Raw genomic sequence first — 27,500 nt, 5'->3', positions numbered from 1 at the left:
CTGAGGATGTGCCTTTTCAAGGTTTGATATTAATCGGACAAGTGGTTCCCAAGTTATGGCCATTTATTTACCAACCAATGACACGAACCATTGCTGTGGCCATTTTTTATCAACCAATGACAGGAAGCGTTGCTGCGTAGCCGTGGTCGATGGGGAAGAGAAACTCAGCCGCGTTCGCCATTACGGGTTTCTTCTCTTCTCTTCTCTTCTCTTCTCTTCTCTTCTCTTCTCTTCTCTTCTCTTCTCTTTGTGTTTTTCATTGCGAAAAGGCAAAATACGTTGGCGTTAATTGAATAATTGGCCATTAAAAGCCTCCGTATTCTTGCCCTGGACGAGGAAACAAAGAAGAAGCGCCGTTTCCTCAGCGATGTTGTTTATGAAGAGGTGCGAACGAGATAAAGGTGTGTACAATGTACATGGAGACGATTTTTATTATTATTATTTATTTATTGAAGAAAAATTGTTCCAAAAATAATTTATCAAAAAAAGTGCACAACTTTTTTTTGTTTCCAATTGTCAAAACGCTGTGGCCTTTGGAAGTGTTAAGGAATTCAGCTCCACTCAGCATGCTTGCCAACGAAATACATCTCAATTTGGTGGTAAAAATGATTCACAACGACGGGTTTCCTTACTCATTGCTCTGCAGTCTGCATTCAACCCCTTCATTTGTCATCTCATTGACCTCATTTCATCTATCAATAATTCCAGCTGTGTGTGTGTGTGTGTGTGTGTGTGTGTGTGTGTGTGTGTGTGTGTGTGTGTGTGTGTGTGTGTGTGTGTGTGTGTGTGTGTGTGTGTGTGTGTGTGTGTGTCTGTGGCTTGTGTTTCTGTGTGTCTGTGACCGCTGTTTCCCGACAACCACTAGTCCGATGTAATTGAAACTTGCCGGGTATATTGCTGGGCACCTGAGGATGTGCCTTTTGAAGATTTGATATTAATCGGACAAGTGATTCCCAAGTTATGGCCATTTATTTACCAACCAATGACAGGACATGTGCTACGTAGGCGTGGCCGATGCGCCATTGAGTTACCAATCACAGGACACGTGCTGCCTGGGCGTGGCTGCGTAGGCCGGTGCACGGCGGGCCGACGATCCGTCACGTGCCGTGCTGGTTACGATTGGGATCGATCGGTGCCTTTGTTACTTGGGGTCGGAGTGCCAATGGTAAATGGCAGCGAATGTCATGGCAAGCAAAGACAGGGAGGTAAACTTGATTTTAATTAACTCTGTGTGTAAGTATCACAGCAGTTGTTACTTCAATGCAAGCGATAATTCGTGGAATGATGTGAACATTCCGTACGGGCACGCACTACTTTTGGATAGTGATGACTTCCTGTATTCTAATAATTTCTCGATTTCTTATCCGAATTTATAGATAAACACAATGCCCCAATCCAGTCGTCGTTTATGAGAGCAAACGAATGGCCTGTGTAGTTGTTTGAAAGTTTGTTTTTTTTTTGCATATATGGCCACGCACATATGGGCACGCGAGAGCGAAGGAACGGCCTGTGTGGTTGTTGTTTCTGGCACGCGGTTTGAAAGTTTTTTTTTATTTTTTTTGTATGTACGGCCACGTACAGCCATGCACGTACAGACACGCACGTACGGCCACGCACGTATGGCCACGTGAGAGCGAAGGAACGGCCTGTGTGGTTGTTTCTGGCAAGCAGTTTTAAAGTATATATATATATATATTTTTTTTTTGCACGTACAGCCACGCACGTACGGGCATGTGAAAGTGAAGGAACAGCTTGTGTGGTTGTTGTTTCTGGCACGCGGTTTGAGTTTTTTTGCGGGGGGGGGGGAGGGTTTGCACGTACGGCCACGCATCTACGGGCATGCACTAGTTTAATACCAATTTACATCATCACTGAAATGCAAGTTTTAAAAGACTCTAGGTCATTTCACCCATAAATACATGCAAAGAAAATTTTCATTTTTTGAGGCCTGAACCACATCTCTCCACCTTTTTCTATCTTGGGCGAGATGTTGTGCTTTTTCCATAGTGATTACAGCTTCCATTAGAGCATTGCCCAATGTTTGCTTCCATCTGGTTCCTGGTCTACTTACTGGCCTTCTGCTGTTCATCCTGGTACATTCTTAGCTTATCTGGAAATGGAATTCCAGATAAGGTATTGTCATCGTGCACCGTCCATCTGTCCGTCTGTCGTCCGACTCATATTTTGATTTCTCTGACCAAACTGCTGGGCTGATCTGCCTGAAATTTGGCAGCAAGGTTCTGCTCCTAACTGGTAATGGTGATTGCAAAGTTCGTTCCAGTCATATGACTTTAAGTAGGTCAAAATGGCAGACTTAGTAAATTCCTTCAAAAATCTTCTTTTCCAGACCTACCAGTCAGAATGCCACCAAATTTGGCTCGCAACATTAGGCCAGGGTAGGGATATTAAATAGTGTAGGTCATGATGATTATGTGACCGGAAGTGTGTCAAAATGGCGGCTTAGTCAATTTTTGTGAAAATCGTGTAAATTCCTTCAAAAATCTTCTTCTCCAGACTCACCAGTTGTAATGCTACCAAATTTGGGTTACAACATAAGGACAAGGTCGTGATGTTAAATTGTGGAGGTCACGCTGATCACATGACCAGATGTGTGCCAAAATGGCGGTAGTGTAAATTCCTTCAAAAATCTTCTTCTCCAGACCCACCAGTCAGAATGCTACAAAATTTGGGTTACAAGATTAGGCCAGCACCCAGATAAGCTCCAGGTCCAGTGGTCCCATTTTTTTCACTTGTCTTTCTTCCTCCATTCTTTCAATATGTTCAAATCATTTCAGTCTAGATTTACATATTCTCGCACTCATTGGCATTTCTTCAAGTCTTTCTTGCATATCCTCTTTCCTTATAAAATTATCCTGTTTTATCTTCAATGGATGACAATACCAGGATGTTGAGTGAGGTATGCAATACTAACTGTCGTGGGAAGTGAGGAGAAACTGATTGTTTCATGCATTAACCATTCGTCAAAGCATGAAAGATTAATGCCCGAAACATTCAGTTGATTTCATCCATTGTTCTGCGTGTCCGCCAACGCAGATCGACCTTCACCAGCAAGACTAGTTCTTCATTCTTCATTTCATCTTCAGCATGTTAACCAACAAGTGTATTTCAAAGGAATTGGCTTTCTTTTTTCCCTCCTCCATTTCCTTTTTAGACTTTGATTTTTAGGCTGTTGAATGTAAATTTTTGAATTGGCCATGCCCAATTATTTTATTCTTGATCTGGGAGTGTTCTCAACAACCTGCTTGCCCATAGATTGCTCTCCCTCATGGTTGTGAAAATTTTGGTGCTTTGGAGCAAAGGGCTTTGAAAGGTGAACGAAGGGGGGTTTGGATGATGGTTGTTATTTCAACTTGATGCATGCAAGTTTGTACCTGTTTGACGATGAAGATGTGGCATGCGTAGTACACAGTGCTGCCACAATGTTTAGAGAATTCTCATAACAGACTGCTCATGAAATCGTCTGTCAGACAAAAGAGCTTTTCTTTCGTTGCAGTTTCTACACGGGCCCAGCGGTGGTGCCACGTGGACTACCTGTAGTCGACGGGACTGCCGTTGTGCTCGTATTAAATGGGCGAGAGCAGAGTAAGGTGACTGTTGCCCAGGAGTGGCTTCGCTACCTTGGCGAGCAGGTGCGTGGTGGAGGTGTTACTGAGGCTGCACTTGTCCTGCTTGGCAACGAAAGATGTGAAAACGACTGGCTACGGCCATTCCTCCGTAAGCACGGCGGCTTTGTGGAACCTGTCTTTCTGGTGTACGACAGTCAGTGGACCGATGAACACACAGTCTTCCAATGGCCTCTTGGTGTGGCCACGTAAGTAGTTCTTGGGTCGATGTAGTCGCTAAAATCGCTTGAATGCATCGTGAGGAGCACAAAAGCTCAAACAACTCGAGGTTTCATCAAAAGAAGACAGAGGCGCATGAAGTCCAATGTTTCAGCAACAGTTTGGCCTTTATTCGGGACTCTGAAATGTTAGATCTCGATGAGAAAGGTCACACCGGCTGAACTGTTTAACTTTCTGAGCTTGTGTTTTTATTTATCAATTTTTTTTTTATTATTATTTATAACTCTTCACTCTTGAGCTGAGACTCATGGAAGAGCTTGGATGTAAATGGCATGCAGGACCAGATATTGGTAGACACCGGTGTACTTCAATGTGAACAAGGACATTAGCAGACGGTGGACAAATACAGTACGTACTGCATATGAGATTTGGACCCGGGTTCCCAGCAACACGAGCTACCCACCGGTTCATGATGAAAACAATAGACAGACCAACCAACATTTTTTGAATAATTTGTGACAAAACTTCGAGTTGGTTGTGTTTTTGTGTTCTCATTCCACAATTTTCGCAACGTTGGTGGTTGTTTCTCTGAAGTGCATCCTGTGCTTTGATGCGTCAATGGCGGGAGCTGCATCTTTTACTGCAAGACGTTTAGTGAAAATCTTCCTGTTTGGTTGTTTGTTTGGTTTATAATGGCATTTTTTTTTCACGACTGCATAATTTCTGTTTTTATCACTCAAAACTGTTTCACGTGCATTCTGTTGGGAAACTCGTAACGGAGTTACAAGCATCAATCTCTCGACTTCAATTCACACTTTCTGCCAAACAGAGCTTGTTTATAACTTTTCATTTCTGTCCACAAATTATCTTATTATTTAAGGACGTACTGGAAAAGAGAATCCTGGGGCGGCCCACGAGGTTTTCTTTGGTTGCGGTGCACGGGCGTTGCTTGTGACCCAAACACAACGATGAATCAAAATGCTGCCGTGTGTACGGTGGCAGTATTTGATAGACACAGGCCAACATCGTACATAGACCCAAATTGAGTGTGGATGGAGACTGCGAATGTGCTGCTTACTCCTATAGTCCACATTCTAAAGAATGGGATGGAGAAAATCTGAGAGTTTTGTGCTACATGATCTCAAAATTCTGGCATATTTTCACGTGCATGAAATGAAACGATTTTCTGTCCAGTATGATCATAAATAAAGGGGAATGAAGTTTATTTACTTCGAGAAATGAACCTTATTTATTTATTTACCTGGCTGCACTTAAGCCAACCACTTAATGGCAATCTTGGCACGATCTGCCTAAACTTGAATGTACTTCCTGCCACTGTGGCCTTTATTTTCACGATTGACCTACAAACGAACATTTTCACAAGCACCATTCGAGCAGAGCATTGCATCGTTCACTGTGTCGTCTCCAACTTCCAACTGCAGCGGTTCAGTGGCATCTGCTGTAGATTGATGGGACAGTTTGCTCTTTCGAGGCCCTGCGCAATTCTTGACTCCACAATGAACCGATGTGTCCCAGTCAAGTACATGTAGTTATGCTGTCTGGCTTTGTAAACATATTGGACAAGTGCTTGGTTTTGGTAGGCGAATTGAGCGGGGGAGGGATGGTTGTGTTGTTGGAATGTTTCATTGTTTAAAGCCTCTTTGGTTAACTTGAACTTTGGTAACAACCAAATGTTTTTGCAAACATTAACTGTCTGTATCGTGTGACTTGGTTATTTCTAGGAAGCTTTCTCTACTCAGCAAGCAGGTACCTTGGTTGACACTATAATGTACTTGCTATTTTTGGCCTATTACTGTTTATGAAATGCAAAACATTACATGTCTCACTTAGCAAAGCACTCCTTTATTGCAGCATTAACACCACCTGGCACGTATTGACGGCATATATTGTATGAAAGGTTGTTATCAGGAGGCGGGTAGGTGAGATACATAAATATAACAGGTTATGTTTGTTAATTTAAGTTTACTGGGATTTCACTAGAGTTTCTTGAAAAGTTTTTTTTTTTGATCCAAGCTTTGAGGAATAACAGGCACACGTTTCAAAATGAACTCTATTTAAGAGGAATAACATGGTACAAAACTGTGCCTCATCCCATCCTCCTACCCCTCTCCCCGAAACTCCACCCTCTGCCCCCTGAATCACCCCGATGGCATGATCCAACGAATTTGCTCTTATTATGACACATCTATTCGTAAACTGAAGTGGACCACATGGATGGCCGATTTATAGGGAGTATCGAAATGGTCGTTTGCAGATGGTTTGCGTAAACATGACCAATCAATTTCAGAACTGCGAATCCATATTTTAGTTCACAGTTTTTAAAAGTTGTTGCTTTTATCATTTTTTTTGTTGTTGTTGTTGTTTAGGAACACCAATAGGAAATAATTAAAAGGGATATAAAATGTATTATCTGCACAGGAGCATGCTTTCTGGTTTCCGTATGAATAGCCAGGGAAATGTCATCATCATCTTCAGTTTTCGTGAATCACTCATTCAATTCCATGATTGATGATTGATTGATTGATTGTTCCACAAAAAGGTAATTGACAGCAACGAGAACATTCAGACGTCCATGGTGTCCGTCAACACTGCACTGCTCATGGGAAGGCCGAATATGCATTCAATTGACGTGTTTGGATTCGTTGACCTCGCCCAGGGAAGGAGCGCAAACGCATCACCTTTTGGTTCCCAGGAAGTGTAGATGGAGACACCACTGTTGGCACAAGTTCATCCACCAGAACAAACACCAATGGAGATGAGTTTGAGACAAATTTCTGGCAATCGATTTGATGTGTTCTCAGGGTGTTTTTGATGGCATTCGTTAGCTATTCCATCTGAAGTGTGAAATATCTCGGTCAGATGAGTTGTAAGACATTCTGATCATCGTAAATTGAAGAAGTGTGGTTTCGCACGAGTCGAGCAATTATGGACCAAAGATTTACCAAAAACATGAGATAGCTTGCAGGTTACAAGCCATGCTCTAGAACTGAAGACTACGACATATTGTCAAGGTCAGTGCCCTTCTGTGTCGGCAGACAATTCAAATGATAGGTTTTCCCAAATGAAGGTTGACAAAGGCTTTTTAACCGTTGTGGGAGCAAGGTGAACCTGCCATTTCAAGCATAATCCTATTATTAGCAGCAAAGACAGACGAATGACCAAAACTTTAGATTCATTTTGCTTGCCATGACATGTCACACACCTTTGAGTCTTGTACAACGCTGGGATACAACAGGAAGGAAAGAGAGATGAGGGGTCCACAATCTGATGAGGGAATTTTGTTTTCTTGGTTTATTTATTTATTACTTCTGCTACGGAAGGTGAAGGAGGTTATGTTTTCACCCCTTTCTGTCTGTTTGTCTGTCTGTTTGTGTACAGGATATCTCAAAAAGTTGTGGACAGGTTGGGTGTGTGGCAAGGACGAATTGATTCGATTTTGGTAAAGATCCAATCCGGATCTGGGTACGAGAATTATTTAATTTTGAAAATGATTCTTCACCATTGAGGAGGAGAGGACATTGGGACCATACTCTGTGCAGAGCGTTGGTGCTGCTTAAGTAGTCTCCTTGGCTATTGGGCACAATCCTGGATGGTTCGCCACTCACACACAGTATACCAGCATGCTGGCACTCATTTTGCCGACCTCGGAAGGATGACAGGCAGAGTCAACCCCACCTGGTATTAATTCAACAGCTGAGCAGGATTCGAACTCAGGACCCTCGGATCCAAAGCCCGCCACCCAAACCATTAAGCCAACACCAGGCATACCATTGAGAGATAGGGCCAAAAACGATGTCGTACTGTGTTGCATGATATTTTAAAAATGTATTGGGCCCGATATGTTCTCATGGATCACGCATTGTGTAGCGGAGGTATGCGCTTCACCGAGTGCCCTTCTAGTTTACTTTGTTTTTTTTGTACATATTGGTTGAAGGTTTGGGGTGTGGGGCAGGTGTGACAGTGATGAGAAACATTTGATATTCACCAGCAAGGTCTTGATCCTAAAATGACTTCATCGTACTCCGTTCCAGTGCAGTCGGGCTAGCAGGATCAACAAATGTTGCCAGACAACGTGGATTTGTTTTGCACTGTTCTTGTAGATATCGACATTTTCCACTGGTGAAGCCAGAAGATTTGAACTTGGAGACACCGAGGCGTTACATCTGCAACTTCCTGGGTACCGTCTACCCAGGGTCTTCCCGGGAAATGATGCTGAACATCTTGTCCAAAGAAGGCCTCTCTGGAATGTGTTTTCTGCACACTCGTACCCAGTAAGGTTTGATTGAATCTTTGTTAGTCGCCGCCATTTTGGCAAAGGAGACATTTATTTACGAGTTGTGCAAAATGGCTGTTTACCCCACCCACTTCCCCTCCCCCCACCCCCCTTTTCACTCCACCACCCCTCAACCCTGAATGCCCCATATATGATGCCCTACTGACCTTTGGGTGTTCTTTGGGTCTTTCTCTCCATTTTCCTTTGTACATTCTTTTTGTATACAAGATTGAGGCTCATGGAAAGGTATGGTGATTGCAGATAAGCAAACTCCAATTGGCTTGTTCTCGTCACCTACCCAACTTGTCCACCAAAGCAATGCACTGATATTGGGGCAACAGTGGACTCAAAAAGTGAGGGATTGAGGAGAGAAGTTGGAGGAAAACGGCAAATAAGATGCTTGCGTTTGTTCGTGCTAATGGGGGTAGAAAGAACTATGGGCGGATATGAAAGATAACACGAGAGAGTGCTGCAATGCCACCTTGAAGCCCTAGAGAGTTGGTGGTGTAATTTAATTGTCAAATTAACTGCCTACATAATATATGTCAGCCTGTGCGAAAGCCTACATCTAAATTTTTTTGGGGATACAAAATCTAGGCTCGTGGAAGAGTGAGGAGACGGAGGATAAAATGCCATTGTATTTACGGTGGGGCCGTGGGGCTACATGTTGACAAAACAAGCAAGGAAATTAACAAACAGGAAAAGTGAGGTGAATGGGGGTAATAAACGATTGTGGGTCGGGATGGGGGATGACATGTGGTGGTGATGCACCGATTGCTTAAAGCCCTCAAGATATACATGTCCAAAATTGTTGCTCGGTGCGACACAGTTAAGTAACGGAATACTTTGGAGGGGGAAATGAAACCTGTTTTTCCATCTGGTTAAACAAGAAATAAACAATAAGTATTCAGTTGTACCTCGAAGCAATTCTATTTGTCATAGCATTTCTGTCTAAATGTCTTAGGTTCATTCGAAATGTTCATTTTGATGACTGCAATGAATTTATGTTGCAACATAACAGAGGGAAAGTTTTCAGGGTTACACCACCATTCTGGCTTTCTCGATACCAAAGGAATCAAAAGCAGAAGCGAACAGTCTGTTATGAGTGTTAACCTCTGTTTGTGCACTTGTTTGAGATTCGTCGAAAAGCATAAACTCAAAAGTTTATACTTTCTTGGGCATTGTCGATAAACATTGAATCCCAGACCTTTCACCTGTACAATTACGGTAAGATTTTAAAAAGTTATATGGATGACAAAACGTCCAAGATACTTATTACCTCTGCCACTGAAGGTGGATGGAGGTTAGGTTTTCACTCCTATCTGTCTGTCTGTATGTGAGCATGATGTCTCAAAAAGTTGTGCAATGACTTGGACAAAACTTGGTGGACATTTTGGTTGTGTGACGAGGACGAATTGTTAATTGTTTGCTCATTCTAGTTCCTACTGTGATGGCATCCTGTATTATGCCTGGTGTTGGCTTAACGGTTAGGATGGTGGGCTCGGGATGTTCGGATCCTGAGTTCAAATCCCACTCGGCTGTTGAATTAATACCAGGTGGGGTTGACTCTGCCTGTCATCCTTCTGAGTTCGGCAAAATGAGTACCAGCTTGCTGGTGTCCTGTGTTGGAGTGGCGACCCCTCCAGGATTGTGTTCAATAGCCTAGGAGTCTGCTTCGGCAGCACCAACGCTCTGCACAGAGTCCAGCCTCGATGGATGGATGGATGGATGGATGGATGGATGGATGGATGGATGGATGGATCCTGTATTGATTACTGTAACTATAATCTTATTGGATCATCTCAAATCCCTTCACTTCCTCAAGCGAGCACAGAATCCAAATACTCAACTTCTTGCATTGAGTGCAGACATGATCATTTCTCACTTATTGAAGTTTGATTTTACAGGTTTTTTTTGTACTCTCCTCATCTATTGTTTTCATACCAGTCACCACTTTAGTGCTTTGGCTCCTACTTAGTTGAATGGCCTGCTCTCGTAGTTGTCATCCTCGAGTTTAGTTTGTTCACCAACTTTCTATCGTCTCCAATAACCAGATTAAAACTGGTTGGTGATCAGGCCTTTTTCAAAGTTGGCTCATCAACCCTTTGCCTCTGAACACCCATTCTTTCACATCCTTTTCCTTATTTTTGTCTGAACTAAAAACTTTTTATATTTCTCGTTTTTAGCTCGCCTGTTCGAAGAACAGAGAGCTATAGCGATACCCCTGGCGTGAGCGTGAGCGTGAGCGTGAAAATGTTAATTTTTTTTGTATTACGGAAAAACTCCTCGACGGATTTCGACGAAACTTGGTGGGGGGGGGCGGGGGGGTTAGGTATGGTCCAAGGATCATGCCATTAGATTTTGGACTTGGTCCCCCCCCCAAAAATTTTTTTTTAGAGAATTATAAAAAATATTAATTATTAGACTCGTCTTTTAAAAACGATAAATGTATAAACAGGCGAGCATTGGGTGGCTTTGACACCAACTCTGGTTTATTTTCTTTTCATTACTTTTGATCTGCTTTTCTGCACTGGCTGGGCAGTACTTTGTAATGTTATTATTAATAATTAAAATATTATTATTATTCTTACCTCCACCACCAAAGGTGGACAGAGGTTATGTTTTCACCCCTATTTGTTTGTTATAACGAAAATTGTTTACATTTTCGTCATACGTCAGTCTGTCTCGTTTGTGTGTATGTTTGTCTGTGAGTGCGTTAACTCGCCAACGCTTTCAGCTATCTAAGTCAAACTTTACCAGAGGATTCCGAAGGATAAAAGGGAGGTTGTCAATATTTTTTTGAAGATATATGTCAACGGTCAAGGTGACAGTGACATCGTTTGCATGATTTTCGTTATACCTGTCAGGCTACCACCTGACACTTTGTTTGTTTGTGAGCAGGATATCTCAAAAAGTCATGGACAAAACTTGGTGGACAAGTTGGATGTGTGAGAAGGACGAATTGATTAGATTTTTGTGAAGATCTGGAACCGGATATTCGAATTTTAAAAGTGATGCTTCACAATTGAGAAATCGGGCCAAAGAGCGATATGTATCATGACATTTCAAAAAGTTGTGGACAGGTTCTGACAAATCTTGGTGGATGAGTTGGGTATGTGACAACAACAAGCAGATTCGATTTTGGTGAAGGTCCGATTTCAGATCTGGCCTAACAGTGGGATACAAAATGTAAACGTACTTGTTCCTCTTTTTCCCTGCCTGTGGAACAAACTCCCACACACTCTTTAATCCCACTTCCCTCCAGGTCTTTATAACAGCTGTTCTCCAACATCTCTTATCTTCCCCCATCCAAAACCATGATCTTTTCTACCCCCACAAATCCACCCCAAACCTACCTCCTTCAAATTCCCTGCTTTCCTTCCTTAAGGTCCCTGTTGTGTAAGGACCTGAAAGTCCCTGTAGTGTCCATCTTGTTTACCCTGTGAACCCCACCCCATCCCTCTCATTTCCACAGATCTCCTCATGTCTCTGTTCCCCACTGGTTTTCCCTTCCCTCTCCCACCCCTCTTGTCTCCTCTTCCCCATGTTGTGTGTTTCTGTGTGTTAGCTCTCATATGAGCCTCGACAGTGTGTTAAAAAAAAATCATCCCTCCAGGTCTTCAAGACAGCCATACACCACCATCTCAGATCGTCTCCAATCCAAAACTATGATCTTTTCTGCCCTCGTTAACCCTTTCTCCCCAACCCCACCCAATCCCTCCTTCCAAATTTTCAGTTTTCCCTCCTGAGAGTTTCCTTCTGTATCCATCTTGTCCACCTCACTGTTATTGGTGATTAGCCTTCGGCTCTGTTGTTGGTTCCCCCCCCTCTCTGTTGTTCCTTTTGTCCTGTTGCATCCTGATCCATTCAGTGTATTCGTACTAGCTCTTCCACGAGCCTCGACTATGTAATAAAACATTAAATTGTTCAGCCTGGTGGAGGGACACGCTCTGTTGAGTGCCATTCTGGTTATTAATCATAACTAATGTTATTATTATGCTCCTCTTGTCGAGTTAGATAATATGTCATGGTTCTTTATGAAAATAATTGGAGCATCGTGCATTGATCCTCTTGCCGAATGAAATATTGTTGCATCCTTGTCTGCAGAATGACTTGGAGTCCCAAGTTTTCAATCTCTTTTCCTTCACGTTTAGGATATATGCAGAGTGATGCCAAGATAGCGGTTGATTGCTTGGAAATTGCAGTCACTTAAATTCCCTTTTGCTGAAGTTACATAATCATATGTTCCCTTCCAAGGAACTTCGATGCAGGAGGAGGCTATTTTGGCCCATCAAGGCCTGCGCTATTATTACCACCCTATGGTTGGGGGGTTTTTTTTCAGTGCTTTTTCCTTTTTAAATGTTGAGTGTCAATACAAGCAAGGAAGCTGCATGTGCCATTTTTTAAAATTTTTATTTTTTTAAGTCTTTGGTATGTCACACTTTTTGCAATTAATTTCTAAAGCACGGGATAACTGCTTTGTTTATGGTGGAGGGCTTATCCCAGTGTTTTGACTTTTAAAACGTTATTTACCATTTAATTTTACACGGTGTCTCAGTGGGAGGAAACCTGCTGCATTGCGAGCACAATGATATTGTACTGTTGGGAAGGAATTTGGGAAATATTCATTGGAAGATAATAAAACCATAGGAGCAGCACCCTCTCCATCATCTCATATTTGCTGAGTCCAACACTTACTTTTATGCCTCTCCTTCATCGTTGTGCAAAATCCTTCATGCAGTTTGCTTGATCTTCATTTATCACCACCCTCCTCCACCCCCTCACCCCCCCATTCTAAAATACTTGCAGGAATGCAACTACACTGTCCGACTGAACATTGGACAAGATTCTGTCTGACTGAACAGGAAGAGCTGAATGCTGTCTGATCAAATGGACACATCTGAACATGTGTGTGCACATGCGTGTGATATTCATCTGAACCTGCTGTTTTCTGTGCCTCAGGTGGAATTTCTATGATATTTGAGTCTAAATACAGTCGTTTGTCAGGAACTGGAGCATTAAATGTCGTCAAACGTACCAGTGACTTCACCATAATCCCACTGTGAGAAATAACTGTGGTTTTCCCACCATTCCAATGAACAATGTCAATTGTTGTACTGAACAATACATCTTGCTACTCAACTCGCCATTTGGATAAATGCTTCCTCGGATCCTCTTCCCCCCATCCGTTTGTTCGACTTAACAACCGCCGTGTGTACTCTGGCGTCAACATTATGCAGACCTGTTACTGCTGGCTCCTTTTAAAATTTTACCATTTCATGATATAAGATGTTTGATTTCTTCTTTTTTTTGTACATTGGAAGCCACGTGTGTTGTGAATATCTCTGCACTGAGAGAAGGACAAAGGTCACTGTTTGTCCTGTTAAAGGGGGATAGTGGGGAAAATCTGCACGTGACTCATGCAGTGCAGGTAAGAGATGTTCGGGTGAGCGAGGGTTTTCCTTCCAGCTTGGTGGACTTCTCGCTCAACTCGAGAATGTGACGGTTATCTCATTATGGGTTTGCTCTGACAAACCGACACGGAGATGCAATATGTAACCTGAATGAAGTTAAAAAAAAAAAATATATATATATATATTTTGAGGGATTATGCTGAGTATTTGTTACAGTTTTGAGGGATTTGTTACAGTTGGGATCCCGGAGTTGTTTTCTTTATTTATTTTTACACTTTGGTTTTTGGAGGAGATTTTTTTACTGGAATCAACGGTATCAATTGTGATATTTAGAGTTTAAAAAAAATGTTCTTATTAAATTTGCCTCATCAGGTGTTTGATGATGAGAGTACTTTATTTATTGGTGAATGGCATCAGAACATCATTTTTTATTTTGCATGAGGTGTTTGAAATGTTGAAAAATGTTCCTCAGATGGCAACCAATGGAGACTGTGGAAAGTCTTGGCCTTTACCGACATGCACTGCAGCAGAGCGACCTGACCCTGAGTCCCGTTGGCATCAACACAGAATGCTATCGTATCTACGAGGCAGCGGCGTATGGCTCTGTGCCTGTGGTGGAGGATGTTATGACTCCAGGTTACTGTGGTACCAACAATAATAACTCTTCAAATGTGTCTCCAATCCCTTTGCACCTCCTTAAGGCCTCAAACGCTCCCTTCATCTTTCTAACTGATTGGAGAGAGCTTCCAAAAATTTTGCAGCACGAACTTGCGCTGAGCATGTGGCAGAAGGTGCAACGACGAGTCCGTCTTGTGCGATGGTACCATGATTTCCTGGCGCACCTGCGAAAGAACTTCACGAAAATTATCCGTGAAACATTTTTCCATGAACCAACGTGAATTGTTCACATTATCAATGCATTTTATATTTTTGATGGACTTGTGCATGCTTTGGGAAATCAACAGCTTGAATTGTCGATTTGTCATCATTGTATTCGTTTGACTTCCAGGCAAAATGATGTCCCACATTCAGGTAAAGCCATTAAAACGAGTTATAGTTGTATTGGGTAACAAACTAATCTTATCAATGAGAGAGAATTGTGAAAAATGAGAAATTTCATACCATGCTGTCTCAGTGTTGCACCTTTAACAAAGCCATCTTCTTGAGCATTGAGCTTGTTGCATTCACGTCAATGCTAGTGTGGACCTGACCATGTTTTCCAGAATAACATGGTGGTTTATCACTACTTCAAGATAGCGTATTCATTTGGAGGTCATATTGAGGGACGATCTGCTCAACATTATGCAGACCAGAAATGTGAAGTTAAAGCAATTGATCATATTCCTTGGGAAAACTTGCAACAGCTCAAACGTAATGCACACGGGCTGCTTGACAGACTCCCTCAGCTCTTCCCCATAATATTACAGGAGACTTTGTAAACACTGTTTGATGTACCTTTGGTTACCCATTTTTAAAATTTAATTATGAGAAAACAGAAATACAACACATCATTTCCAACTGAATATCATTTCAAATGAGGAACGTTGAAGCCATTTGAGAAAAAGTAAAGTACAACATATTTTGTCCTCAAAGCCTGGTGTTGGCTTGACAGTTAACGTGACTGGCTTAAAATCTTAGGATCTTGCGGTTGAGCCCTTGTCGTGAGGTTACATAAAAACAGGTGGGTTGATCATCCTTCATAGTTCGGCAAAATGAGTACCAGCTTACTGGAAACGGGGGGGGGGGGGTACTGCATCAGGACCAGGTGTTCGGGAGGAATCTGAGTGCTTCCCCTCGTGGTAATCCCCGAACCCCGACTCTGTAACATTTTTTTTCCTGTGAAACCCTGACATTCGCGGTTTATGAAATGTGGCCTGCTTCTCCATTCGCGGCCCTGTGCTTTGCATATTCGTTGTTTTTTGCAGATGCAAAAACCATGTCCCACCAACTGCGTGCATAAACCAGTTATAATACCATCTCCCACCAATCGCGTCTCCCTCCCACCAAATGTGTGGAATGGGGGAATGGTCTGGAACAGTCTCGTTATTTAAGGACCTGTAATCGCTGCAAGGATGCCAATCCCCAGGTATCGTTATTGGTACCATGTGTAGCTGTGAAGCTCAATTGCTGGATCTGATGATCTTGTGTTGTAATATGTAGTCAAATTCCTGGCAGGCGATACATAATTTATCGGGTGTTAGTCGGTGAACACACACGAAAACAGGGGATCCCATGGTCTCCATGAGATGCGTGATCTGGTGTTTGATGTGCTAGATTGTCACCGACGGGCACGTTATTGACGGGAATTCATAAAGTACTTTCTGAAAAGGGCACGTGGGTATGGATGGAAGACGCGTGGTATTTAGCAATGAAACTTTACTGTGGATACTTTACTGAGAAAACTGAGCAGTGTTGAGGCATCCAATGGACGGCGATGTTTGACATCTACAAGGAGATTGAAATGACGGGAAAAAAACACACTTAGGATCGAGTACCTGATATCGGCTTTAGTAAATACCCAGGGAAATGAGCGACGTCAATCCAAATCAAGCTGGAGGAGACGTTCTCCAAAAGTTACAAAGGTACTGAGGCTCGCGGCATGTAACGAATGTTCCTGTCAATTTTTCCATTCAGCGGCAGATGGTGGCCCAATGGTCTCTGACTCTGTATCCACAAGAAAAGGAAGTCCACTGGTGCGATCCATGAGGAAGAGAAGACGACTGATGAATGGCTTAGGTGAACTTGTCGCCATTAGTTGTAGGTTTCATCATTGACCTGCTGCCGGTATGAGCATGATGCTCTACACTGACGAGTATTAGCATCGAAGGTCACGTGGTGCCAACACCAATCTGGAGTGTTCATGGAAGGTGAAAACAAACGGTAGCTCAAGGCATGGCATTTCTCTCTGTCCCTATAAGGGGTACATGAAGATGTGTACAAATGGCGTTGCACAGTATGGAACTCCAGGACGAGCTTTTTCAGGTCTGCATTTCAGATTGTAGCTGTGTGCATTCTGTGGTGAAGGTATCACGTTAGCTACGGACGGTGTAACAGTGTCCAGGAGATAATCAGCCAGAACCACAGCGGCAGGTAGAGCCAGCTCTGCAATTAGGAAGTATCATGCGTACTTGTGATGGTAAATGTTGCAAGAACAACTCATGAAGGAGTGACTGGTTGAAGGTGGTATGGCAGTCACCAAGAATCTGCTGCAGTGACGCAGTCATTGTGTGGGATTTTGATCTCCTAAATCCTGGGTTGTAACAAGTTGTTGAAAGCGGTAGAGCTCAGTGGGGGTCATGTGCTTTATGAGCGCAGTCTTCAAAATCATGTACGGGTTGTTCGTTGGAGGTTGTGGCAAAATATTTCTCACCTCCGTCATATACATTGATGACAAGGAGCCAACAATGTATTAATTTGAATCGCTTGAACTCGGTAATAATGTTCCAGGTGTCAAATTGGGCTTCCACTTGCGTAAAACCACAGCTGTGAGTCATTAGGCCAAAATGGTGGCAACTTTATTGAAACCACTGCCACAGAGGAAGCTGGTTGAGTGTCTGGGAAGAGCACGGCTGCTTTGTCGTTCCCGGAAACTGATTGCTCTCTCGTAACTCCTTGTCCGTTCATTTGGATCACATTGCAGTTACCAATTTAGTGTGGAAAAAAAAGACGTTCGGATTCCGAGTCAATTCTCTTTATTCAACTACCACCGTTCAACCCACTCGTCCTTCTTTCGGGAAGACCCCGCACCAGAAATCCCTCGAGAAACCAGAGCTCAAGCATATTCCCATATTACAAAAGCCAAGGCAATTTGATGCCGCTGCAAGTATTTTTACGCCTCAGCTGACGGTTTCCGCAAGCATGTTTTCGGGTTGTCTGTCCGTATATCCGTCCGTCCATGCTAATCTTCTGTTTTCTCTGCAACCGCTTATCCGATAGACACGAAATTTTCACCATCGGTGCGACTACTCATGAAGATGTTCTATTCGTTCGTCATTATGTTATAGGTCACGTGGTGTGGAAGCCATGTTGGAAAAAAGGAAAAACTTTGGAGCTCTGCATCTCCAAAACTGCTCCATGGAAAAATTGAAAATTTGCACATCTCAAGTACTCCCCATGGGAAACAAGTTTGAATTTTTGATGATGTCATCAATTTTTATATTTTTGATGATGGCTTTGCTATGGCGTCATAATTGAATACATCAAATGCTTTATCCGATCAGTGTAAAAAAATTGAGGGTCATCTCAGGCTAAAAAATTGATGATGTAATTGGTCACGTGGTTTGACAGCCAATTTTTTTATGTGGGCAGAAGCATATCTGGCGACGTTGAGATATCGAAAAATGCCCTTCTAGTATTTTATGATAGGATGGTATTGAATGTAAATGTACAAAAATATGCTTTTTTTTTTGGACTTGTGAAAGGTGTTTTTAGTGCAAAAAAAAAAAAAAGATTTGGGACACGTTAAATGTTATTTATATTAATGTAATTTGGGAAAATTCGTTATCAACAATGCCATTTCCTACAATGTCTCACTTTTTAGGGACACATTAACGACGTTGTAGATGAACTTACTGTATACATATTGTTGTTCGTCTTTCGGCTGCTCCCGTTAGGGGTCGCCACAGCAGATCATCTGTTATGATCCGCATACTGATTTGGCACAGGTTTTACGCCGGATGCCCTTCCTGATGCAACCCTGGTCGCCTCTTACGACACAGGGATAAGGATTGGATTTCGCCATGATTCCGGGCTGCCCTACACCCTCTCATAGCGCGTTCCAGCGCAGAGCTCCCGTCCTCAAGCGATCCTCCAACCCAAGCCTCCGAGTAGCCGGATTACAGGCGCACGCCACTACACCCGGTTTGATGAACTTACTGTATACATATGCAGTTTAAAAAAAAAGTAGTTCCGGCTTAAGCTGTAGCCTTTAAGACAGAACCTGTCATGAGCACGATGAAGGTATGAGCAGGAATTATTACCTAGATGAACCCGAGGTCATCGATATGTGTTTCGGTAATAAGTCATACCAACTCGAGAGTTCATAGAACATCTTCCCCCATGCAGTCTTGAGAAAAAAGATATGGGAACGGTTTTTAAACTGTTGCTTTGCATTTTACACTCAACAAACAGTGCTGGGCACTACCATATTTGTCTGAATGCTGAATCTCACAGTTACTCTGCCCTGAGGGCACGACACGGCATAAATATTTTTCCAAGTCCTGTTAAATGGAAGGTTTATGAAAATGCCAAGAATGTGATTTGTGTTCTAGTGTTCAAGTATATAATTACATTGAAATAAAATAAAGGGTTTAAAGGCTGTCGGAAAATAACAAAATATATCGGAAGCTTACTGTCCTATGTAATACGTTAAAATAGTTATTCGTTCCTATTGTTTGTGTCCTTTAGGACATCCCTAAAAACTTGTTCTGCTCTTGCATGTGGCAGCTTGGATGCCAGGGTATCTATCATTTCTTGGAAGCACAGCTGTGCTGCTGATGCTGTGTCCATCTACCAGTACACTGATACTCATTTCACCAACCTCAGAAGGATGGCAGGCTGAGTCAACCACACCTGGTGGTAATTCAGCAGCCAACAGGGCTTGAACTCACAACCCAAACCACTAACCCCACACCAGGCTTATCCTAAAAACAGTAAGTTTCCTGTTTGGAATGATTTTCAATTTTGTTTGACTGCCAGACAGGCAGACTAAAAGGCTACCTTACTACTTACTCTGCACTCTGTGCAATTGGGACAAAATTTCTGTACAAATTTGCCAATTTCACATTCATGTTGCGATTCGTGTTCTGCAGCGATTCAACTGAAAAATCAAGTACTGTAGTTCCGCAATAACAGACTAATGTCTGTAGACCAGTCGGCTGGATAGACAGACGGCAAAGTGAACCGGTTCCTTAACCCCGCATTTCGCTTCGCCTGCTTGACGAAACAACTCATAACAGAACCAACCGCTGGAAACAAGCCAGCTCAACTCTTAAGGGGAATCCACTTGCTGCTGGTGAAGGCCAGTTTGCCATAAATGCATCCATGGATGGATTCCCAAGGCGTGAGCTGAAAAATAAGTTGGCCGACTGACCTGCAGATCACAGTGCAGGGGTTTCAGCTTCAGCCGGAATTACTTTCAGTAAAATCTCATTTCCCTGACTGCAAAAGAATCCTCGTAAACCGTGTAATGGATGCCTAAATAGGATGAATATGTAGGTGGCATCTCCTATTGATGAGAACCATTGTGGCGACTGTGGGTGTGAGGCAAGGGTTCAAGGTGAACAGTGCTGTTTCGGCATCTCACCTTCTCCATATACAAAGACTTGTCTGTCTGTCTAGAAATGTCAGTTTAATGATGGGGTAACAACTCGATTTCGTTTGAATGTTACATTTTGGACACTAATGGGTGCCTAAAGCATAAAGGAAGTGGAAGATGGAATGTTGAAAACAGAGCTCGATGGGACACCATAGACCTGGAGGGGACTTCAGGTCATAACTGTGATCTTTGGTCGGAGTGGAACGGAGCAACACCAGACCGACAGGATTCGGTGGGCCACGTGGTCCTTGTTGGGAGAGGAAAGAGTGGGTGGTGGAATTGGGTGAGGAATGAAAGGACATGAAGGAACTGAAAAGGTTGAGAGTGCGTAGAATAAAGGGAAACAGAATGAGATTAAAAAAAAAAAAACTTCCGAAATGAAGTCGATAGAAACGGAAGCCAAGTATATGGGAAGGAAAACGAAAAAACAACAAAGGACATTTTTTTTAAAAAATGGGGTTATCTATTTATTACGTACGGGAATACGTCTCCCGGTGGTGTTGGGTGAATCAATTCCGTTCCCTCTCGGTCTTACCTTCTTTCTCACAAACTCAACAGCTACAAGCTCTGCTCTCAGCCTTCCCTTGATACAGTGTTGATTTTTCTCATCGCCATCGTCCTGTAAAACTGCCTCCTGGAAACAGATCGACAGAGGAAAACTCGATGTCGTGATACTTCTCAGGTTCAGGCAAACCGAGGGGAACCGAAGTGGAAGCAAATTCCTGAATAAATCATGGAACTGGGAATGGAACGAAAACGTATCTTGAGCTGAACGTGTGGAGCCAGAGACGGGAATGAACGGGTGTTGGTGTTGTGTGTGTGTGTGAATGAATTGAAAGTGGCTGAAGGATTTATCGAAGGAACCTACAAAAAAGAAGGAATGATTGAACGATTGCATGTTGTGTTGTGAGTGCGATGTGAGTGCAGAGTCCACTGTGAGTGAGCCTTCCGAAGAGGCGTTGCTGCCGGTGCCGGCTGGTCCGGCTCCAGCGTTTTCCTTGTTCGCTCTTTCGGATCAATCCTTCCGCGTTCGTTCGTCGGATCCTCCCTGAATCGGTCAGTGTTGCCGACATGATATCTCAGCCCAAGTACAAGAAAGACAAGGAGATCGTGTCGGAATTCGAGGCGCAAGTTAAAGGTAACGCGCAGTGGACGTTCACGGAAAGGGATAACCGGCCATCTCCGTGATACTCCTTGGGTTTAACCCCCTCTTACCTTTAGCTGTACCCCCCCTTGGGTTTAACCCCCTCTCACCTTTAGCTGAAACCCCCCCTTGGGTTTAACCCCCTCTCACCTTTAGCTGAAACCCCCCCTTGGGTTTAACCCCCTCTCACCTTCAGCTGTAACCCCCCCCTTGGACTTTACCCCACTCCCTTTGGTTTTAACCATGCTTCTCTTGGGTTTCATCCCTCCCCACAACAGGGATAACATCCCCCCCTCCCCACGACAGGGATAACATCCCCCCTCCCCACGACAGGGATAACATCCCCCTCCCCACGACGGGGATAACACCCCCTCCCCACGACGGGGATAACACCCCCTCCCCACGACGGGGATAACATCGCCCCCCTCCCCACGACTGGGATAACATCGCCCCCCTCCCCACGACTGGGATAACATCGCCCCCTCCCCACGACTGCGATAACATCGCCCCCTCCCCACGACTGCGATAACATCGCCCCCTCCCCACGACTGCGATAACATCGCCCCCTCCCCACGACTGCGATAACATCGCCCCCCTCCCCACGACTGCGATAACATCGCCCCCTCCCCACAACTGCGATAACATCGCCCCCCTCCCCACGACTGCGATAACATCGCCCCCTCCCCACGACTGCGATAACATCGCCCCCTCCCCACGACTGCGATAACATCGCCCCCTCCCCACGACTGCGATAACATCGCCCCCTCCCCACGACTGCGATAACATCGCCCCCGCTCCCCACGACTGGGATAACACCCCCTCCCCACGACTGGGATAACACCCCCTCCCCCACCGGGTTAATACCTCCAACCAGATTAACCCACCCCAACCTCTTCTCCCCCCCCTTCACTTCCCCTTTCCACTCCTCCACCACAAACGGATCATACCACCCTCCCCCCCCCAAACCAGATGGCTCCACCCTCTCACCCCCCAACTGAATTACCTTACCATCCTCATGCAACCGGGTGTCTCCACCATCTCTCTTCCCAACCAGATTTGCCCACCTCGCTCAACAAATTAACCTACCCTCCCCACTCCCTCATGATTAACCCACATCACTCCCCCCCCCCAACGATATTAACTTGCACTCCCACCCCACCCAAACGCATTGTCCCGCACTCCCCCTCCCAGCCACATTGTCGCACACTCCCCCTCCACCCCAGCCGTATTGTCGCACGCTCCCCCCTCCCCAGTCACATTGTCACGCAGTCCTCCCCCCGCCCCAGCCACATTGTCACGTACTCCCCCGCCACAGTCGCATTGTCACGCACTCCCCCCCAGTCATATTGTCGCGCAGTCCCCCCGCCCCAGTCGCATTGTCGCGCACTCCCCCCCGCCCCAGTCGCATTGTCGCGCACTCCCCCCGCCCCAGTCACATTGTCGCGCACTCCCCCCCCCGCCCCAGTCGCATTGTCGCGCACTCCCCCCCCGCCCCAGTCGCATTGTCGCGCACTCCCCCCACCCCAGTCGCATTGTCGCGCACTCCCCCCACCCCAGTCGCATTGTCGCGCACTCCCCCCACCCCAGTCGCATTGTCGCGCACTCCCCCCCACCCCAGTCGCATTGTCGCGCACTCCCCCCCACCCCAGTCGCATTGTCGCGCACTCCCCCCACCCCAGTCGCATTGTCGCGCACTCCCCCCCCACCCCAGTCGCATTGTCGGGCACTCCCCCCCACCCCAGTCGCATTGTCGCGCACTCCCCCCCACCCCAGTCGCATTGTCGCGCACTCCCCCACCCACCCCAGTCGCATTGTCGCGCACTCCCCCACCCACCCCAGTCGCATTGTCGCGCACTCCCCACCCACCCCAGTCGCATTGTCGCGCACTCCCCCCCCACCCCAGTCGCATTGTCGCGCACTCCCCCACCCACCCCAGTCGCATTGTCGCGCACTCCCCCCCACCCCAGTCGCATTGTCGCGCACTCCCCCCACCCCAGTCGCATTGTCGCGCACTCCCCCCCCCCACCCCAGTCGCATTGTCGCGCATTTCCCCCCCACCCCAGTCGCATTGTCGCGCACTCCCCCCAGCCCCAGTCGCATTGTCGCGCACTCCCCCCCACCCCAGTCGCATTGTCGTGCACTCCCCCCGCCCCAGTTGCATTGTCGTGCACTCCCCCCACCCCAGTCGCATTGTCGCGCACTCCCCACAGCCCCAGTCGCATTGTCGTGCACTCCCCCTGCCCCAGTCGCATTGTCGTGCACTCCCCCCGCCCCAGTCGCATTGTCGTGCACTCCCCCTCCCCCGCCCCACTCCCCCAGTCGCATTGTCGTGCACTCCCCCCCCACCCCAGTCGCATTGTCGTGCACTCCCCCCGCCCCAGTCGCATTGTCGTGCACTCCCCCCGCCCCAGCCGCATTGTCGTGCACTCCCCGCCCCAGCCGCATTGTTGTGCACTCTCCCCTCCCCCGCCCCAGTCGCGCACTCCCCCAGTCGCATTGTCGCGCCCTCACCCCTGCCTCAGTCGCATTGTCACACACTCACCCCTGCCCCAGTCGCATTGTCGCGCACCCCCCCAGCCGCATTGTCGTGCACTCCCCCCCGCCCCAGCCGCATTGTCGTGCACTCCCCCCCGCCCCAGCCGCATTGTCGTGCACTCCCCCCACCCCAGCCGCATTGTCGTGCACTCCCCCCGCCCCAGCCGCATTGTCGTGCACTCCCCCCCACCCCAGCCGCATTGTCGTGCACTCCCCCCGCCCCAGCCGCATTGTCGCGCACTGCCCACCCCGCCCCAGCCGCATTGTCCCGCACTCCCCCCGCCCCAGCCGCATTGTCCCGCACTCCCCACCCCGCCCCAGCTGCATTGTCCCGCACTCCCCACCCCACCCCAGCTGCATTGTCCCGCACTCCCCACCCAGCCCCAGCCAGATCGACCGGCATTCCCACCCCGCCCCAACCAGATTGACCCATACTCATCCCTCCTTACTGGGGTTTTTCACATCCTCCCCCGCCCCCCAAACTGAATTTACCAATGAGAATAAATAATATGCTTTATATATTTCATTCAGTGGATTATGCTTGCATTCTGCAAACAGCTGAATATATGAATATGAATGAGTGAACAGAATGAGCTTTTTAATTAACAGATAATATAGCTTGTTCTGTATCATGGTAATTTTTTAATGTGAAAATGTCAGATGTTATTTTATAAAAACGATTGTTTAGTGTCTACATCCTCATGGGTTGCCAGGCAACGCCAAAACACAGAGTTTATGATTCCCAGTGGAAGATAAACAGAAAGGGCTGGATCTGGAATTTATAAACCCAAGTGAAAACACTGATTTTTATATTATTGTAGCGACTCCCACATTGCACATCGTTAACACCACAGCCAGTTTGAGAAAGTTATCATGTTAAGGAAGCATCTTACCTTATATGTATATTTATTGAATTTTGATTGTGTCATCGGCTGCAAGAGAGATAGCGATTCCATGGTTGACTAAAGTTTGATTCCTGACCCGATGATTAATGCAGTATAGTACAGTATGTCATTTTGCATGCTTTTAACTAGCAAATACAACCCGTCGGTTTGCTGACAGGAATATTGGTGGAGTGGGGGGGGGGGAGATATATATATATATATATAGAGAGAGAGAGAATTGAATTGGAATTCTCAACCTCGTTTATTGATCCACAAAAAAACCATTGGAAAGAAAAGAAAGAAAGGGATACATAAAAAGGAAGAAAAGAGAGAGGAGGAAAGGTCAGTTTTTCATAAACCATTACAAGGTAATCACCAAATCTAATTTATCCACAAAACACAAAACTTTGCCACAGCACCATTTTCACTCAAAAACATTTACATTGTCCGTACTTAAGTAATGGTTAAATTCCAGGGAGAGTCTTGCTGCCACAAAACCTCTGATAATAATCGGCATGACATCAGATCTATTACAGTTGTCAATTTTCATTTTCCTCGATTTATATATAGCATATTTTGCAACAGCAACCAGGAAATTGAGGAGAACACCAGAGTCCCTGCAAGGGGGCTTAAAAGGTACCCCAAACACAAAAATGTGTGATGTAAAAGGAAAAAACCGTTTGCAATAATAATCTGAAAGCAAAAGAGAAGAGAGGTTTTAATCTTATGCATTGCACGTAAGCATGGAAGAGATCCTTCTTGTGTTCGCAGAAGGGGCAAGTAACTTGTACCGAATTATTGAAATGGTGTACGAGAATGTTGGAAGGGAGAGCCCAATGTGATAATCTCCATTGTATAATCTGCCAATAGGCCATAGATAGGTAATGTATACATCACAGGCCACAAGAAAAACTATCTCTTACCAAAAAAATATTATCATGAATATATCTTACCGGTACACAATAAGTCTGGTCTGGTTGTACAACAGAACCAACTACAACTTTCACACGATTTGCAAGGACCTAAGAGAAAATCTTATAGTCTGCACACAATAACAACGCAGACCACCAGTTTCCAACTTTTTGAAGATCCCTGGATTTTGGTAGTAGACACAACTGCTCTCCAACACGACAATGTAGCTCCAACATAAATGCTTTCCTCGAGGACAGTTAACAACTCGGGTCCAACAAGCTTCCAAAAAGTCTGATAAAATTCTCCGGGTAGGCCATCAATCCCGGAGGCCTTTCAATCTTTTAAGCTTCACATGGCTGCTTCATGTTGCTCGGCCAAGTTTGAGGAGTCAAGCGCTCGTCACTGGTCCTTTTCAACCTTTGGAAGTCCAGCAATTAGTTCCTGTATCGTGTCATTTTCCACGCTGCGAGGGGAGTAAAGGTTGGAGTTGTAATCTTTTAAGACACCTCTTAATCCTTGCTGAGAGGTTGTTAAGGTCCCATTTAAATTGAGTAGGCCATGGATTTGTTGCATCTTTTTGGTTGAATTATCTAAATTGAAGAACTCTGTTTGGCACGTCCAAAGTCAGGTTACTCATCCGCATTCGTACCAAGGTACCCATTGGCCTTTGCTTAACCATTTCAGCGACCAATGTTCTCTTTTCCCACAGCAACTGATCTCGTGTGTACTTACTAAAACTCTCATCATGTATGTATGTGTACATATATATATATATATATATATATATATATATATATATATATATGTATACATGTTCCCGAAATACAGCCAAAATGGTACACGATAGCGCAAAAATTTTAGGGCCACCTTACTCACCATTCGCCTGCGGTGTGCAGTATCAAGTTTCGTTCAAATCAGGCAGCAAAAAATTATTTAAAAAATCAATTCCCGATTCAATCAAGTACTCTTCGGGAGAATTTGATCAATGCAAACAACCTTAGTGGTATAGTTCGCTGGATCTTTTTTTTTTTTCTTGAAATGATTTTTTTTTTCATTAACCGCTGTCACAATGGGAACCCAATAGGTTCACAGGTTGTCTCGTAAGAAATAAAATTTTCTCCAAACCCTGTTCTTAATACAGCAAACAAAAAAGAATTGTCAACACTGTCAAAAGCTTTTTCCTGATTTAAAAATAACAAACCAAAACCGGGAGATGTCGTTCAACTGAGACTGATCAAGTCTCTCACCAAAAACATAATCATATATGGAACGTTCTGGAACACAATATGACTGATCAGTGCCAATCAAGAAAGAGATGACTTCCTTTAGACGGGTTGCAAGCGCTTTTAACAAAATTTTGTAGTCCGTGTTGAGGAGTGACACAGGCCGCCAATTTGCGTTCTCATGCAGGTTTCCTGTCTTAAGAAGGAGGCACAACATTGCCCTCCGTCAGCTCGGTGGCAATTCACCTTGTTCAACACTCTCCTGAAAGACCTCAAGAAGAGTAGGGCCTAGAATGTCCCAGGAAGCCTTATAAAATTCATCTGGAAGGCTATCAAGTCCAGGGGCTTTCCCATCTTTGCTATCCTTAAGATCAGCAGTAAGTTCTCCAAGAGAAATGTCAGGCTCAAGCAATTGTTGTTGATCTTCAGACAGAGAAGTGAGCAGTTCAAACATCACATTCCTGTTCTCCTCATTCACAGTTCTTATTGCGAAGAGTTTAGAAAAATAGTCCTGGAGTTCATGCTTGATATCACTCTGGGAGGTCAACAAATCGCCACCAGAACGTAAAGCATGGATCTGTTGAGATGTCTTGACCGCTTTCTCCAAATTGAAGAACCCCTTGTTTGGTGTGTCAAGTTGGATTTTTTCGTTCCGCAGTCAGACGAATGCTCTGGCTGCCCGCTCTTTCACCATTTCAGCCAGAAGCGTCCTTTTCTCTGACAACTGCTGGACATTCTCATCAGGCATTCCAGCTTTCTGCTCACAAATAAGTATGTCGTTTTTTTTAAGCAGATATCACACCAAAAGTGTTACATGTGCTATAAGAGCAGTATTGTTGGCAAAAACACTTGATTTGGGATTTTGTGCAGTTACACCATTGTCATAAGTTCAAGTATGAACGCTTTTGCAACTCACATTTTTCCCAAACCATTTTAAAAGCTTCTATAAAATGTGCACTTTGTAGAAGTTTCACA

General features: G+C 44.9%; 2 protein-coding genes, 1 long non-coding RNA gene and 1 pseudogene across 10 annotated transcripts in view; 2 read left to right on the top strand and 2 right to left on the bottom strand.

The window, feature by feature from the left end:
• RXYLT1 (ribitol xylosyltransferase 1) overlaps positions 1-14,951 on the top strand; it is a 51,455-nt gene extending 36,504 nt beyond the window's left edge. For 3 of the 6 annotated variants that reach the window (XM_085850646.1, XM_085850647.1, XM_085850648.1), the window contains exons 4-6: positions 3,515-3,832; positions 7,925-8,095; positions 13,984-14,951. In XM_085850646.1, coding sequence (XP_085706772.1) covers positions 3,515-3,832; positions 7,925-8,095; positions 13,984-14,410 — 916 coding nt within the window. In that variant the 3' untranslated portion in view covers positions 14,411-14,951. Of the gene's footprint in view, positions 1-3,514; positions 3,833-7,924; positions 8,096-12,906; positions 13,160-13,983 lie in introns of all 6 variants that reach the window. The other 3 variants (XR_015050400.1, XM_085850649.1, XM_085850650.1) reach the window with 3 other exon arrangements.
• A 2,982-nt stretch (positions 14,952-17,933) lies between these two features.
• LOC147014444 (uncharacterized) lies at positions 17,934-20,501 on the bottom strand. The gene is made up of 2 exons (XR_015050405.1): positions 20,363-20,501; positions 17,934-20,074 (listed from the first exon to the last, which is right to left on the bottom strand). It is a non-coding gene; the product is annotated as an uncharacterized LOC147014444 (long non-coding RNA).
• LOC147014445 (signal recognition particle RNA) lies at positions 18,233-18,373 on the bottom strand (annotated as a pseudogene).
• Positions 20,502-20,659: 158 nt separating the features above from the next.
• LOC147014442 (SLIT-ROBO Rho GTPase-activating protein 1-like) overlaps positions 20,660-27,500 on the top strand; it is a 161,790-nt gene continuing 154,949 nt past the window's right edge. For 2 of the 3 annotated variants that reach the window (XM_085850629.1, XM_085850628.1), the window contains exon 1: positions 20,660-20,965. In XM_085850629.1, coding sequence (XP_085706755.1) covers positions 20,899-20,965 — 67 coding nt within the window. In that variant the 5' untranslated portion in view covers positions 20,660-20,898. The remainder of the gene's footprint in view (positions 20,966-27,500) is intronic. The other variant, XM_085850630.1, reaches the window with a different exon arrangement.

Source organism: Eptatretus burgeri, chromosome 13 (genome assembly GCF_056783735.1).
Source record: "Eptatretus burgeri isolate ZD-2024b chromosome 13, Ebu_testis_v1, whole genome shotgun sequence".
Classification (NCBI taxonomy): Eukaryota; Metazoa; Chordata; class Myxini; order Myxiniformes; family Myxinidae; genus Eptatretus; species Eptatretus burgeri.
This window is presented reverse-complemented; position numbering and strand designations above follow the sequence as displayed.